The sequence below is a fragment of the Haliotis rubra genome, unplaced genomic scaffold (genome assembly GCF_003918875.1).
Source record: "Haliotis rubra isolate DU_JTF1 unplaced genomic scaffold, ASM391887v1 Scf197, whole genome shotgun sequence".
Lineage (NCBI taxonomy): Eukaryota > Metazoa > Mollusca > Gastropoda > Lepetellida > Haliotidae > Haliotis > Haliotis rubra.
This window is the reverse complement of record NW_025765969.1, coordinates 1,270,214-1,287,799: the sequence shown is the minus strand read 5'-3', so window position 1 is coordinate 1,287,799 and position 17,586 is coordinate 1,270,214. Positions and strand designations below refer to the sequence as shown.

At 39.1% G+C, this 17,586-nt stretch overlaps 1 protein-coding gene across 25 annotated transcripts in view; it reads left to right on the top strand.

Annotated features, from left to right (window-relative positions):
* The window catches only part of LOC124275011 (zinc finger and SCAN domain-containing protein 21-like), a 126,303-nt gene that overhangs the window by 35,757 nt on the left and 72,960 nt on the right, over positions 1-17,586 (top strand). The window contains exons 2-4 of one of the 25 annotated variants that reach the window (XR_006898172.1): positions 8,110-8,848; positions 9,647-9,973; positions 12,653-13,347. The exons of 19 other annotated variants lie outside the window; for them this stretch is intronic. Coding sequence is in view for 4 of the 6 variants with exons in the window: in XM_046710450.1 (XP_046566406.1) it covers positions 1,791-2,299 (509 nt within the window). In the remaining 2 variants the exon portion in view is untranslated. Of the gene's footprint in view, positions 1-1,790; positions 2,690-8,109; positions 8,849-9,646; positions 9,974-12,652; positions 13,348-15,165; positions 16,103-16,661; positions 17,056-17,586 lie in introns of those variants that run through there. 5 more of the 25 variants (XR_006898174.1, XM_046710481.1, XM_046710477.1 and 2 more) reach the window with 5 other exon arrangements.

The following is a 17,586-nucleotide window of genomic DNA, read 5'->3' as shown; positions in this document are numbered from 1 at the left end:
CAGCTTGAACATTAGATGGTAGTAAGCTTTTAAAAAATGATTTCTGATAAAATTGAAAAATAACAGGTCAGTAATTCCCTCTTGCATGTTTCTGCTTTTTCAGAAAGTCTGCAATCTCCTGACCATCTTGACCCCATGTCAGATGCCCTTCACCTTAGTGCTTTCTGCAGACCAGGGGCAATCGGACCTCTTCCCGGAACCAGTCAAACGAAAAAATAATGTCCGAACCATTGAGACCAAATATTTTGCTCTGTTAGAAGTAGACAAAGGAGAAAAATCCAAAAGCCAAATAGCTCGTGAGGTTGGAATCCCATCAAGTACTTTGTCATCGTGGATAAAAGACTCCGAACGGGTCAAAACTGCGTATTTGGATTCTGATTTTGTTCCCACTCGGAAGCGAATGCGTTCGGCCAAGTATGAGGATGTAGATAGTGCTCTGTATCAGTGGTACCGAAATGCTGTGGTGGTCGGGATTCCGCTGTCAGGACCAGTGTTGTTGGAGAAGGCTCGCGAGATTGCATCCCATAGGGGATATACTGACTTTTTGGGATCATTCGGGTGGCTGGAAAGGTTTAAAGGCCGACATGGCATTTCCCTGAGTAGGAAACTGAAGGCAAAGGACACGAGCACATAAACACTTCTCTTCTTGTAATGAAGTACTTACTGCATGAATTGTCTGATGTGTTATCAAGAAACTGTAAAATTCATGTCACATATGGAGAATATCTTGTCCTAACCTGCTAAATTCACTCAGGTGGGATAGCCTTGTGGTTAAAGCATTCACTTGTCACTCCTAAGGTGAGGTGAAACTGGGTTTAACGTCGCACTTGAGAATATTTCGCTCATATGACGACGTGCATGCGTGTGTATGTGTATGTGCGGCTGCTTGTACTAGCCCAGACTGAAGCTGGTTTTAAAGTGCTAGCCCACTGAGATACCATGCCGCAGTGAAGCATGAATACCCCACTCAGACACATTATACTGACTCCGAGCCGACCAGTCCTTGTACCAATTAATGCCGAACGCCAGACAGGGACCAACAAGTACCATATTTTAATGTCTTTTGGTATGAAGTGGTCGGGGATCGAACCCGCGACCTTCCACTCTCTGTCACTCCGAAAACCTGGGTTCGATTCCCCACATAGGTACAACATGTGAAGCCCATTTCTGGTGTCCCCGGCCGTGATATTGCTGAAATATTGCCAAGCAGAGTGTAACTAAACTCACTCATCTAAGTTGGAATCAAATCCTGAAAGTGTGATGGCTAAATTCACCCCATCACCATCATTAATCAGAACAAGAGATTTTTGGTGTTCATTCCTATCTTCCTTGCTTTTTTTGTTGTCTATCATCAATAGTGCTAAAAAAACATATTTCTGAAGTTGGAAACTTCTGTATGATTTTTAACAGATGTTTTTCAGAAACTGGAATTTTCAGAACAAATTTCCTTGTCTATTCAATAAATAGTTCTGATGTGAAAAACGATTGTTATTGTGGGGATGATGCAGACGGGTAATTAGATAATCGTCAGAATACTCGTTCACTGGATCAACAACTTGTGTCGTGTAAGTTTGGATGAATCAGAATTTTGAAAATAGCAAAAACATGCAAGAGTTTTATGATGGTCAGTGTTTAAATTGGAGAACTGAATATTTTTGTGAAATGAAGTCCAACAATTTAGTTCTTCAGTGCTGGAGTTTGTATTGTTGACGTACTGTTCAATTGTGTGAAATCGTCCAGATCAAGTAAAATCCACACTGACCATTTCTTGCATGTTTCTGCTTTTTCAGGAAGTCAACCTCCATATAACCTTGGCATTTTGACAAGTGACCTACAATTCAGCCAATCAGACAACTCGTTACAGTGGGCCATGAGCACTGTGCCAAAGAAACGGAAATTAGAATTTAAGTCCCTCGAGACTAAGTATTTTGCAATAATGATGGTCGAAAGGGGAGAAAAATCCAAAGCTCAAATTGCTCGGGAACTGGGGGTACCACACAATACCCTGTCAACCTGGATGAAGAATTCAGAAAGAATCAAATCAGGTTATTTGGAGTCTGATTTTGATCATTCGAGAAAGCGGTTGCCTGCAGCAAGCTTTGATGATGTTGATCGTGCTCTTCTTCGCTGGTACTGGGATGCAGTGTCATGTGATATGTTGTTGTCGTGGTCAGAGGTACAGGCCAAGGCTGAAGACATTGCTGTTGAAATGGGGCACACTCAGTTCGCAGGATGCCAAGGGTGGGTGAGCAGATGGTTTAGGAGACACGGAATCAACTTACAAACTGATGTCTCCTGATCTAGTGTTAACTCTTGATGCAAACTAGGAACAAAGTGGGAGATACAGGAATCTTGTTCTGTCCATGTTTTAAACATGCCATGGAATGACAATGGGATAAAGTTGAGAAGTCTCTTTGTTTGTAATTTTAAAGCATCCAATGAACAGGACAGAATTGAATATTTCACATATTTCATGACTCTGAAAGGCGTGAGATAATGATTGCAATGTTTGTCCAACATGCAGAACAGTTCTTTTCAATGTTTGTGTTAACATGTGGGATACAACAAACTGGTTGGTCCTTTTAAGAAGTTCAATCTGGTCATATTTTTAGTTTATCTCAGAATGGAGATTTGTCTTATACATTCATGTCATTGACCATAAGTTTTTTATTAAAAATGTGATCATTGATTTGATGTGTTTCTTTTGTTCTTTCATAGATTGGTTGTGTAATAAACTGTGAAAACAAATGTCTTCTTCTTTTCTCAAAGAAGTGACAAATTCAAATTCTTTCTGCAGATAATTAGGTGTTGCAGACAGACATTTTTGAGATTTCTTGCCCCATACCACAGCTGTGTGATGAACATTGAGAGGTCTGTGCTGCCCTATAGGTTACACACCACCAAATGTTTTCCCATAGACTTCTATAGTAACCTTTTTTAAAAAAATATCCAGGCTATCAACAGCCATTCCATGTACACATGGGTACACTCTGGCCTTTAAACTACCATAAAACAAAATATCAGCAACTTGTCGGCTCGTTTTGCGAGCACAGGAAGCGGAACACATCAACCCCAGTTCCGCATCAAATGTCACCTACTGGAAAATATCTGTACACACAATAAGCATAAGTGATGGTGATAAAAATGACATCGCTAAATACTTAAAATTGTGGTCAGTTTTAATTACTGGTTGGATGTGCTTTTAAGAAACATTAACATCTTACACTATTTCATCCAACCACAGCTGTCGCATGTCTCTGTCTCTCTTCACTTGTTTACGGCTCTCGCTCAGGGAGCATGTGATACTGATTTAGTGCAGTGGAACCTATAGGAAAATTTAGAAACATTTGCCCTAGACAAATCTGTGATTTATGTACTGTATATATATACATGTAACTTCTCAGAAAAAAATTTAAAATTGCATGAAGCTGCAATACTTTTTCCTGTCCAACATATCTATATGGCACAAGAATATAGTGATTTGCTGCACTGACAGAGCTGTAAGAGTTATATCATGTCTATTTCACCAAAGCTATACAAAATTAACTTCTGCATTAATAGAGAAAGTTTTCAAATCATACATATACCATGGGAGTTTACTCTTATTTCACAAAAGAAGGGGGGCCATGGGTTAATTCCATGCATGACTGGGACTGCCTTGATCATATCAATCCAAAATATATTTTGAACGACAAAAATCATGGAATTCAGGCATGAAATTGGACAGGTTTAACATTAAGCAGCTTAAATATCCTGACATATGTAAGGCTGAATGATGAACTTTGCCAGAATGTAATAAGTGAGGGGTTGGATTATGCCTAGCAGTCTGAAACACTGACCACAGTACCCTGCCGCCTGTTAGTTGATCAAGGCAAATGACCCCTTCAACAGATGAAATAACTTTTAGACCACAGCATGATAAGAACTTACACTTGAATCTATTGATTCATCTAGCTAAGACTTTGAAATACTTCCAGAAATTCAAAATTATTTACTGTGTATTGTTTTGAGGCTGTTAGACTTGCAAATTTCATGTATAAGCCAGTTTAGAGGGAACAAACTGAATAATCCACATAACTTTGGAAATTTATTGGTTACTCTGCCCTAAACTGAATATTTTTAATTACAATTAACAGTGTTTGGCAATATCAGCTAAAAACAGAGCTTCTCTGCAGTAATTTATGGGTTACTGGGTTAGAGAAAGACACAATGTATTTGGGTAAACAGGGGAGATAATTTTAAGATATCGAACACTCTCATGTCAATAAAATGTGAATTCAGACCCATAATATTACATTCCACAAGGGTCAGTTATTATTTACATCTAAGCAGCTTCTGGGGTTGATGTACAGCCCTTATTTCATGTCTGGGAAACTGAAATACTACACAGTGAGGCATTAAGGGGACACTGTCAGAAATTTCTAATGGATGAGGATGACCGAGTGATGGAATTTGGTTGTGAGACATTGTGGTGCCTTAACTGGACTGCTTTCTAAATTTTATCTTCTGTTTGTTCTCTTTCTTAACAGAGCTAAGACATCGTTCGTAGTTATTAATAAATGGTGTTATTTGTCAAACAACTAAAACATATCTGCATATTTCAATTACTATAGACAAGTATTCTACAGTTCACAGAGTTGGTAAAATGTTCACACTCTGTGACTTATACACAAACTCCTTTGTTCATGTAACAAAGATAACAGACACAAACAAATTCCTTTAAGGTTCAATTTGTTTTTAAAATTCAGAAGAATTTCAAAGAGACTCCTTTCCTATTCCTAATGCAATACTCCTTTAAATAGTATTTAAGTTGTATCAGGATATATCGTCTCTTGTGACGATACATCGATGTATCATGGACCCTTGCGATACAAATATCCTGATATATTGCCTTAATGCGTTTTGAATCGATACACTCGTATCGAGTAGTTGACGACGTAAACATCGATACAATCAATGAATCGTTACACCACTATTATAGACAAGTCTAGATACGGTGACAGTACCAAATACCAGCCTTTTATGGAGACATGTTATTAATCATGTAATTGATAAATTTAGATGTTAACTAATAATTATTGTCTTGGGGACTTGTGCAAGTCTAGTCAATGAAGTACACTTTATGAGAGTTGGCTGCAGGATACATTAGATTATTTATTATCTCTTGAGATTTAGGGCAGAGGCTTGGCTGTCTGGTGGAGATAGGGAAGTAGTACTCCTTCAGTCTACTTTTGAGATAACACTACTTTACTCTAATACATCACAGTACTGGTAGCAACTGCAAGGATAGACATTATTCTGTTGTATTCTATTGAAATTTAAGGTCACAGAGATGTTGCCATCTGTCCCCAAATCATTGATACAGTGACGTCTGCTCACCAACACTGTATCCCACTATCACTTGAAGGACATTGGAATTATTAGAGGTGACTTCTGTTCATTGCTGTGTGGCTGCAGTTTGACTTTTTGACTCGTTGACAAATTATATTTTACTCGCTCCATCTCTTGGCTTATTGGAAGTAGTGATGTTAAATCAATTGTTTAACATTGAGTTTAATGTTCTCACAATTCGCTAAGATGCTCATGAGGTCCATTTTGTAGTTGATCATCACAGTATCACTGTACACACTCTTAATTCGGCCTGACTGTGGACTCATGTTTATTCTCTGAAAACTATAATTAGGACAGAAAAAATATGCATTTATATTAATCAAAAGTCTCGGAGATTCAGATCTGTATAAAACCGAGACATGGTTCAATTAGGGCTGTAGTAAGGACAGGTCAGAAGGGAAGATAATATGGTTGAGGGACTATGAGACAGACTAGCTCCTTACGCCACACTTGAAACTGCCAGTGACCTAGTTTTGCTCAACAGCAAGCCAGCTTGATAAAGCTGAACATTCTCAGGTCCCAGCTCAGCCTGGTTATTGATAAAGCCTGGCTGCCTGGAGCTGTAAGCTGGCCAGATAAAGCTCAGCCCAGTGGGAATAGGTTACCATGACAACTCTCATATCTCCTACACTTGCTGTGGTTTCCTTTGTGGCTTGGAAACAATGCTATCTCTTGATTTATCAACAAGCTTTATCGCACACTTGCCCTATTCCTTTGGGCATGAATATAGTATATTGTACAGTATTCTTCTGTGTAAGTCACGCGGAATGCGACAGTAATATATATTATTGGATATCATGAAAGCGTGAGCTGTTTATGGGCGTTTTGTCGGGCTGTGTAACTTGTGCCCTGACTGTGGATTGTTGCTCAGAATATAAATTGCTTGGATTTTGTTGAGTGCAGCTTCAAAAAAGAAGAGAAAAATAGACAAATCCACAAACACATATGCGACAATTAGTTTGCAGTTTCTCTGAAGAAGTAGTTTTCCTTTGTTTCCGTGTTAATTTTGTTCTAATTATGCAACGCACTAAAACATAATTAGTCATAAGAGTTTCCAATCTAATTTTTCAAAATTGCACGTCAATATGCAGTGTGTTTATTGTTGTTAAATAACCTATTTTTAAAGTACAGAAAGTGTAGACTGATTAGAAACACATGCTATCCTGGGTTCTGGCTGTGGGACTGCACATTTGTATGAGATTGACAGCATTTAAATACTTTCATCATGGACAGAACCATTATACATTATACATAGTTTACAGTGTTCACGAATAGCATCTGACCCTCTGACAAATCTGGCAGATTCGCCAACAGTCTGATAGAAGTCTACAACCCACAGCCCAAGTGTCTGACTGTATATATCACAATGACTTTGACCGAAGTTGTTATATGTGACATGTGACACTTGTTTGCTGTTTATAAATCTTATACTTGTTAATAATTTAATGCCAATTATAACAAATGTTAAATCTGAAATGTGTGTTCAATGGGTCAGACAGACATCTGAAACTTACAGGACCCACTGTCCTGTTACTTTGAAACACCATCCGTGAACACTGTGTTTACAGCTCACCTGCTTTAGTTTCAAAATAATAACACTTGCTTTCTGAACAATTGTCAAAAGTGTCACATTGTGTAAGGACAAGTTATTGTTTGCAACAAGCTGGAAATTGAGACATAAAAAAATTGGATTTGGTCACATCCAGAGTTGTCTGAAGGTAATTACCATTCCTGTACTGAGTACAGATGGAATAGCACATTTGTAGATGCATGGTCACCTTTTGTTAGCAATATTGAAATTGTAATGTCAGAAAGCAATTGGTGAAATTTATATAACATGATTCTACTAAAATTTGAAGTGCAAGTCTTCTGTGAAGTTGACTTCTCTTAAGTGAAATATAGCTCTTGACATTGGTGGAGGTATTCAAAGCTGTTTGGTTCTAATTTATGATCTACTTTTGGTCACACATGATTTATCTGTTGTGAATTCTGTTTTGCCATTGAAGGGCTCTCATTATTCTGATCTTGTATCCTGACACAAGTGATTCCAATGATGTATATTTAGTGCTAACAAAGATAGACTTAGCTGTTGCATATTATTCTATCCTCAATGTGACCGCTTCCGTGGTGTAGTGATTAGAGCGTCCGCCCGGAGAGCAGAAGGTCGAGGGTTCGATCCCCACCAGCGTCATACCAAAAGACGTTAAAATATGGTACTTGTTGGTCCCTGCCTGGCGCTCAGCATTAATGGGTACAACAAGGACTGGTCGGCTCGAGTCAGTATAATGTGTCTGAGTGGGGTATTCATACTTCACTGCGGCATGGTATCTCAGTGGGCTAGCATTATAAAACCAGCTTCAGTCTGGGCTAGTACAAGCAGCCGCACATACACATACACACGCATGCACGTCGTCATATGAGCGAAATATTCTCAAGCACGACGTTAAACCCTATTTCACCTCACCTCACCTCACCTCACCTCACCTCACCTCACCTATCCACAATGTGTAGATTGGTGCTCATGATGTCAATCACTGGATGGTGTGGCCAGGACTCAAGTACTACCATGATATAGCTTGAATATTGTTTAGTGCGGCTTTACACAACAAAGCACCAGTCATGTGTGGAGTCCTGTATAAGGAAACCTTTGTGTGGGTAACCAGCAGTGTGATTGTGTCACAGCTTCAAAGAAATAGCTTGTCTTTTTGTTATTTTCAGGTGGTGTGAATATTCAGAACACTTTATTGGCCAACAGGTCACGTGATATCAATGCCGTCTGCTTCAACTCCAGTTTGATCAGTCCTGCTCAACCACAAACTGAAAGTCGAAGCTTTGACTGTGAGCAGTGTGGCAAGCGTTTTACCCGACTTGATGGCCTTAAGACTCACCAAGAGGCTGTTCATGATAATACTGTCTATTCCTGTATCTGTGGCAAGGTGTACAAGTACAGGCGCGGCTTCCGGAGGCACAAAGAAGTCTGCAGCCTGGGCTATGACACCGATCCTATTAAACTGATTCAAAATAAAGACTTTAAGTAAGCTGTCGAGTCACTGACGAAAGATCAGGTAGCCAAGATGGTAAAGGTGTTCGGCTGTTGCTCGTCACATCGAAGGCCTGGGTTCTACACTCTTCTTGGGTGCAATGTTTGAAGCTCATTTCTGGTGTTACATGTAGAAGTTTTCATCATGATAAACCCCAACAGGTGAAGGAAGAATGGTTTAAAATGTGTTCTAGCCTCCTGCAGTGCACGTCCACACCTATCCTTCATCGACAGCATTTTAATATTTTTATTGTGGAAAGAAATATAAGGCACCCACACAGACACACTTGTGAAAATTATTAATATGACTTACAAATTTTCTGCACACCCATAGAAATTGCACACAGTGGAAGGATGGCAAGCCAGAAATGGGTACATAATGAAAGTGGACTGGGTCACATCCCAAGATGTCTGAAGGTGAATACCATTGCCTCATTACTCTCACAACTACTGATAAAACAGTTTACTGGTAAATGTATTGACATCTCCAATTGCCATTGTAGCGTTCAAATTCTTGCTCAGTAATGAAAATAAGAATGTAAAAGTGTGGTTATTTAATTGTATGGTCCAAGGAAGATACACTAGTTTTATTTTTGAGATTTGATGCCTGGGTCTGCATGTATTTGGAAGTTTGCCAATGTTTGAGGTTTGAAAGGTGATTGTACACTTTGCCAGTATTCAGTGATGTTTGTTTTTTTATTTTCTCCTTTACTGTTTATCATGGATGATCATGGATGTTTAGTGACAAGTTGTTCTGGTTTTCATGTTTCTTATCATGACGACACATGTCATCGGTTCCCAATTGCGCAGATCGATGCTCATGCTGTTGATCACTGGATTGTCTGGTCCAGACTTGATTATTTACAGACCGCCTCCATATATAAATGGAATATTGCTGAGTGCCGCGTAAAACTAAACTCACTCACTCTTACTTATCATGACACTAGTCATTCATGTAAAGCTTAACTAGTGCCTGCACAAATAGACTTGATGCCTGTCATTGTATCCCAGTGTTCACCATGTCAGTCACTGGATTGTCTGGTCCACACTTGATTATTTACTGACCAGCATCGTCTTGCTGGAATGTTGCTGTTATCAGTTCTACGATATGATTGCTATGTCAAGAATCTTATTTTTGGAAGCCTGTTTATTGAAGTCGAGGGGTGTTATTGTGCTAGAGATTTGAAGAAATAGCCTTCTTTTTGTTATTTTCAGATGGTGTGACTATTCAGAACACTTTATTGGCAAACAGGTCACATGATATGAATGCTGTCTGCTTCGACACCAGTTTAATGAGTCCACAACAAAATGAACGTCAATACTTTGAATGTGAGCTGTGTGGCAAGAGTTTTACCCGACTTGGTGGACTTAAAAATCACCAGGAGGCCGTGCACGACAACACAGTGTATTCCTGTGTCTGTGGCAAAATATACAAATACAGGCGGAGCTTCCGAAGACACAAAGAAGTCTGCACCTTGGGCTATGACGCTGATCCTATTAAGCTTAAGCGTTGACAGATGGAGGATTAGCCAAATGGTTCAGGTGTTAGATCGTGACATTGAAGATCTTGGTTCTAATTCTGCACTTGGATCTCCACATTTCCTGTGACGTCAGTTAATTTTCACCATTATCTTGCCAGAACTGCTAAAAGTGGCATAAAAATCACTAGTATGCTGAACTGTTGATAGAGGAGATGACGTTTGTGCACAGTCAGCAATCCTCCACATTCTAAAGCATTTCACAATGATTTGTTTTGTAATCTGGCTAAGTGTGGGGTTGTAGCCTGGTGGTGAAAGTGTTCGCTCGTAATGCTGAAGACCGGGGTTCAATTCCTCACATGGGTATAATGTGTAAAACCCATTTCTGGAGTCCCCCCGCCTTGATATTGCTTGAGTACTGCTAAAAGTAGCGTAAAACTAAACTCACACACTTTGTAAGTGTAACGGCTGAATTCAAAGCTTTATCGTAAGATCAAGAAGTAAATCATGTTTTCAGAGACTAAATTGTATAGTTATTTTTGCACTTCTAGTCTTTGGTAAACTTGCTGAAAGGTGGGAGATTGAGTTTTTGAAGCAGTTCTTGATTTAAGTATTGATCAAGTTTGATTGTATTTGAGAATTTGTCCGTTCACTGTGGCTAAGAGAGTTATCTGGCTGCTGTTACATTTACTGAAGTTTATCCAGATGAAACCGATCTCTGATTCTCAACATGATTGAATTCTTGGGCAGAATATAAGTGGTGTGACATTTACTAAAGTTTATCCAGATGAAACCAATCTCTGATTCTCAACATGATTGAATTCTTGGGCAGAATATAAGTGGTGTGACATTTACTGAAGTTTATCCAGATGAAACCAATCTCTGATTCTCAACATGATTATATTCTTGGGCAGAATATAAGTGGTGTGACATTTACTGAAGTTTGTCCAGATGAAACCAATCTCTGATTCTCAACATGATTATATTCTTGGGCAGAATATAAGTGGTGTGACATTTACTGAAGTTTGTCCAGATGAAACCAATCTCTGATTCTCAACATGATTATATTCTTGGGCAGAATATAAGTGGTGTGACATTTACTGAAGTTTGTCCAGATGAAACCAATCTCTGATTCTCAACATGATTATATTCTTGGGCAGAATATAAGTGGTGTGACATTTACTGAAGTTTATCCAGATGAAACCAATCTCTGATTCTCAACATGATTAAATTCTTGGGCAGAATATAAGTGGTGTGACATTTACTGAAGTTTGTCCAGATGAAACCAATCTCTGATTCTCAACATGATTAAATTCTTGGGCAGAATATAAGTGGTGTGACATTTACTGAAGTTTGTCCAGATGAAACCAATCTCTGATTCTCAACATGATTATATTCTTGGGCAGAATATAAGTGGTGTGACATTTACTGAAGTTTGTCCAGATGAAACCAATCTCTGATTCTCAACATGATTAAATTCTTGGGCAGAATATAAGTGGTGTGACATTTACTGAAGTTTGTCCAGATGAAACCAATCTCTGATTCTCAACATGATTATATTCTTGGGCAGAATATAAGTGGTGTGACATTTACTGAAGTTTGTCCAGATGAAACCAATCTCTGATTCTTAACATGATTATATTCTTGGGCAGAATATAAGTGGTGTGACATTTACTGAAGTTTATCCAGATGAAACCAATCTCTGATTCTCAACATGATTAAATTCTTGGGCAGAATATAAGTGGTGTGACATTTACTGAAGTTTGTCCAGATGAAACCAATCTCTGATTCTCAACATGATTAAATTCTTGGGCAGAATATAAGTGGTGTGACATTTACTGAAGTTTATCCAGATGAAACCAATCTCTGATTCTCAACATGATTATATTCTTGGGCAGAATATAAGTGGTGTGACATTTACTGAAGTTTATCCAGATGAAACCAATCTCTGATTCTCAACATGATTAAATTCTTGGGCAGAATATAAGTGGTGTGACATTTACTGAAGTTTGTCCAGATGAAACCAATCTCTGATTCTCAACATGATTATATTCTTGGGCAGAATATAAGTGGTGTGACATTTACTGAAGTTTATCCAGATGAAACCAATCTCTGATTCTCAACATGATTAAATTCTTGGGCAGAATATAAGTAGTGTTACAATATGATGTACTGCCAATACTGCCATACAGTAACCACCTCTCTGATCTCTGAAATTCACAACAAATTCATTCAGATTGTGATTCACATGCAAAAAGTGTCAACTTATGAAATATCAGTACTGTATGGGAATATGAATAGTACTGCACCTGTAGTAGAACAATATGAATCGTATCACGCCCAGAAGTGTCAGAATGGCTATCACTCCGGATCTCATCGTATCTCTACAGAATATGTCAGCTGTGGTTGCGTAATATGATTTATTGATTGATGGATTGATTGTGTCTTTCTACTCGTGATGAAGATTTAGTACATGTGTGTTGCCATGCAACAGCTGCAGGTTTGTTACAAAGGATGCAAGCAGACCTCCACCAACTGAATTGAAACAGGATGAATTATAACAGTAAGATGTAAATGTTACAACTAGCTTTTTCACTCATTATTGAGAGTGTCTCTTAGATGACCAAGTGAATTATTTTTTTTTATCCAAATGCTGGTGTAGATCATTAGACATTTGATGGGATACACTCCAAATCTTCGCCTGAGATAACTATTCAAGGAATAAAATTCTTGTTACTTTCAGATCAAGGCTATTCTGGGCAGGGTCAAAATTGGGAGGACTTAACACCAGCATATTCTAAGGGACACAGAGAAAGTTCAGTGTTGACACCAGAAGGTCGCTACTCCTTCCCTTGTGAACTGTGCGGGAAACTTTTCACTCAAACAGGGCATAGGAGTGATCACATGGAAGCTGTGCATCAAAATACGGTCTACTCGTGTGTTTGTGGCAAAGTTTACAAATATCGAAGTGGCTTTAGGCGACATAGACGGACATGTTCAGTTGGATTCAGCACCCAACCCATTAAAGGGAAACATGACTGATGGAAGAAATAGATGCCATTTTGGGCAGACGGCGATACACATGTTGACATCTCCACATCTTCCAAATGTTATCTTGGAAGAACCAGTTGCTGATTTGCACAAATGCTGAATGACAAACCTTTAGCCAGTTTTGTTGAATGACAAACCTTTAGCCAGTTGAGCTGGATTTTCTTACACCGAATATGTTGGACAGTTTACTGTAGTTATTGATCCACAATGGAGCTACACTGATCTTGTGTGTGGTTTGTTAACTGCAGAGATTGATCTTCTGAAGTGATGACAAATGGATCCATTCGTTCCAAGATCAACAGGTTATGTGAGATTGTGTGACACCAAGGCTTTTGTTGTCCACTAACCTTGCTACTTTGTGTTGTAATTCAATAGCAGTTACTGTATGTGATAAAGGGGAGGTGGGGTAGTCTAGTGGTTAAAGCGTCGGCTCGTCACGCCGAAGACCCGGGTTCGAATGCCCACATGGGTACGATGTGTGAAGCCCATTTCTGGTGTCCCCCGCCGTGATGTTGCTGGAATATTGCTAAAAGCGTCGTAATACCAAACTCAGTCAGTATGTGATAAGACAGCGAAGATCTAATAGTCTTGATTGATCATCAGATGGTTGTTAGCCTCTAAGTTATGATCGATTGAGATTGATAAAGATTTGTGGCACTGCTGAAGTTCCAAGCCAACACTGTGCTCACAATTTTAATCATCAACATATCTGGACGGGCAGATATGGTTCAAGACGGACAATTAGTACCAGAAGTAGTATCTGGGATACTAATCCATATTGACAAAAGAAAAAATATAAAAAAATCCATTAGAAGCCCAAAACAATTAATTGCAAGGGTCCAGCGTTGAGACAATCTAGACTTGCCTGATCATTCTGGACTGGAGCTGGGATTCCTTTTGTATATATTCTCTTTGTCTGGGGGATAGGCTAAATCCTTTCTTGACACTTTGTGCAATATATGAACACTTTTAAGGGTCATTTATAAATAGGGAAGTAAATAACATCATTTTGACCTCATGTATTTGTGTTGATGCTACAGCAGGACATGGTGAAGACTGCTTCCTCATTGTACCCCTCGATCTAATGGATAAATGATATATAATTATCCTGGCTAGAATTTGTCTTCAGTAACCCATGATTGTCGTTAGAGGTGACAAACAGGATCGGTTGGTCAGGGTCGCTGACTTGGTTGACACATGTCAAGGTATCCCAATTGTGCAGATCGATGCTCATTATGTTAATCACCGGATTGTCTGGTCCAGACTGGATTATTTACAGCCCGATGTCATATAGCTGGAACATTGCTGAGTAACGCCTTAAACAACAGACAGACAGCATGGATAAGTGCAGATAACTTTCTAAGAAGTTTTTATATATGATTTTATTGTTTGTTTTGGAAGGTGCAACTTTGATGATAGGCACCTGATATTTGATACAAGTCATGATTTGGATTAATGGTGTTCGATTAGTGTTGGGAATTGGTTAAAATCTCATAATTAATGATTGGTTCATTACAACCGATCAATCATCGAAAATAATTGGTTAGCGTCATTTATGAAATTTTCCTGGTTATTTTTGTTAATGAAAAAATAAAGAAAGAAAAAACATGTAGTTCTTTGGGGGGTTTTTGTTGCAAATTGCACAAAATGCATTTGTAAATTTCATATCTTTAAAGGATGACTAGTATGTTAGGAAGATAAATTTCCAGCCTTGTGAAAAATATTATTAATGCAAACAAATGTTCCAGAATTGTTTGTGTTCGATTATGAGAAAACATGGAACGAATTTGTAGTATGATTAAATTGCCCTAAAATGAAATTTATCAAATATCCAGGTGACATGGGTGGTCGTTTAATCACAGCCTTTGATTATATCATTTAATCCGACCACCACTATATTCGATACATTGTGGTTTTGTTCTTGTTCATGACTGAGGCAAAAATAACACAATAACAATGGATACAGTACGATGGACTTTATTGTCAAGGAAATGAAGGCAAAACACAATAACAATGGATACAGTATGAACACATTGTCAAGGAAATGAAGGCAATACAGTAACAATGGATGGACATTATTGTTATTGTCAAGGAAATGAAGGCAAAATAACACAATAACAATGGATACAGTACGATGGACATTATTGTCAAGGAAATGAAGGCAAATTTCACTGAAGATACAGCTCTGTTCTTTGTTACTTTTAGATCAGAACTATTCATTAAACGAGGATGACTATGGTGGGTTTTACGCAGAACAATCACCAGGAGCACCTGTGTCGGGACAAATGACCCGAGCTCGTGGCGAGTACCTGTGTTTCTACTGTGATAAGACATTCAGTCGATCTGACCACAGGAAAGTTCACATGGATTCGATTCACTGCAACACAACGTATGCATGTGTTTGTGGGAAGGTATACAAGTACCCCAGTGGGTTTCGATATCATCGGAGGACTTGTGAGAAAGCTGTCCGGACGCCCATCGTAGGGAAACACCTGGATATTTGATTTCTTTCATCTCATAGGGCAATTTCATGTTATGTATGGCACAGGGGGGCCAAAGGTGCTGCAGTTTGCTGTCCAGAGTATCCGTGCTACGAATCCCAGACTCACCTTGAAGGTTTTCTTGGTCTGTAGGACAGTATCTGTGCTGCTGCTTCAAAGTGTCATGGAACATGTGCATCACTTGCTGATTAGCTGCCATGCTATCATCAGATTGAAATACGGTATTAATGTTAACACACTCTTAACTTGTTCTTCCCATGCAGCAGTGTCTTGTGTTTGGCTTCTGTAATAATGTCTTAATCCACTCAATTTGATCTCTGGGGCATGGGTGTCCATGTAGTCTAAGGTGCAACATTTCACTGCAGAGTAGTCTCCCTTTGGTACACAAGGATGCTGTGATCATCAATTTGAGTTCCAGTTTGCCCTGATTATGTTCCTTTATTTTACCAGTACTGTGATATAACTGGGATACTTTTCAAATAGCTGTTAATCCCACGTCACTCACTATATTGTTCAAGTGGATTATACTTATATTTTGGTTTTTATCCCCCGCTTTTCGCTTAAACGCCGGCCGGGCATATAGTATTAGGTCTCATCCCCAGATATGTATGTAATTGGAATATCTTAAGAACTTCTCTAGATTCTTTTCATATTTGGTACCTAGGTTCATCACAGTATAAGAAAGGTCCAAGTCAGGTTTGCTGACCTTGACCTTTATTTCAAGGTCACATGGGGACTCACGTTTTACCTGCATGTTAAGCTATCTCAAGAACCGTTCACTGGATTTTCTTCATATTCAGTACAAAGCTTTATCTAGTTATGTGTTAAAACAAACCTCACTGCTTCAACTTCCTCTAGTAATACCAGCTGTCAGGGTACTAGAAATATTCACACCACTTTTTTCTTTCTTTTTCTCTCTTTTACTCTGCTTTTGTAATTTCTTTATTTTATTTCTTTATTTTTTTAATTTATTTTGCTGGGGTAGTCGTGGTTTGTGTCACAGTCGTTTAATCACTGCGACCAATCTTCGATTATATCAATTATATGGACCACCATGTTCCATACATTGTGGTTTTGTTCTTGTTCATGACTGAGGCAAAAATAACACAATAACAATGGATACAGTATGACGGACATGATTGTCAAGGAAATGAAGGCAGATTTCACTGAAGATACAGCTCTGTTCTTTGTTACTTTCAGATCAGAACTATTCATTAAACAAGGATGACTATGGTGGGTTTCACGCAGAACAATCACCAGGAGCACCTGTGTCGGGACAAATGACCCGAGCTCGTGGCGAGTACCGGTGTTTCTACTGTGATAAGACATTCAGTCGATCTTACCACAGGAAAGTTCACATGGATTCGATTCACCGCAACACAACGTATGCATGTGTTTGTGGGAAGGTATACAAGTACCCCAGTGGGTTTCGACATCATCGGAGGACTTGTGAGAAAGCTGTCCGGACGCCCATTGTAGGGAAACACCTGGATATTTGATTTCTTTCATCTCATAGGGCAATTTCATGTTATGTATGGCACAGAGGGGCCAAAGGTGCTGCAGTTTGCTGTCCAGAGTTTCCGTTCTACGAATCCCAGACTCACCTTGAAAGTTTTCTTGGTCTGTAGAACAGTATCTGTGCTAGGGGCGGTGGGGTAGCCTAATGGTTAAAGCGCTGGCTCGTCACGCCGAAGACCCAGGTTTGAATCCCCACATGGGCACAATGTGTGAAGCCCATTTCTGGTGTCCCCCGCCGTGATGTTGCTGGAATATTGCTAAAAGCGGCGTAAAACCAAACTCAGTCAGTCAGTCAGTATCTGTGCTGCTTCTTCAAAGTGTCATGGAACATGTGCATCACTTGCTGATTAGCTGACATGCTATCATCACATTGAAATACGGTATTAATGCTAACACACTCATAACTTGTTCTTCCCATGTAGCAGTGTCTTGTGTTTGGCTTCTGTAATACTGTCTTAATCCACTCAATTTGATCTCTGGGGCATGGGTGTCCATGTAGTCTAAGGTGCAACATTTCACTGCAGAGTAGTCTCCCTTTGGTACACAAGGATGCTGTGATCATCAATTTGAGTTCCAGTTTGCCCTGATTATGTTCCTTTATTTTGCC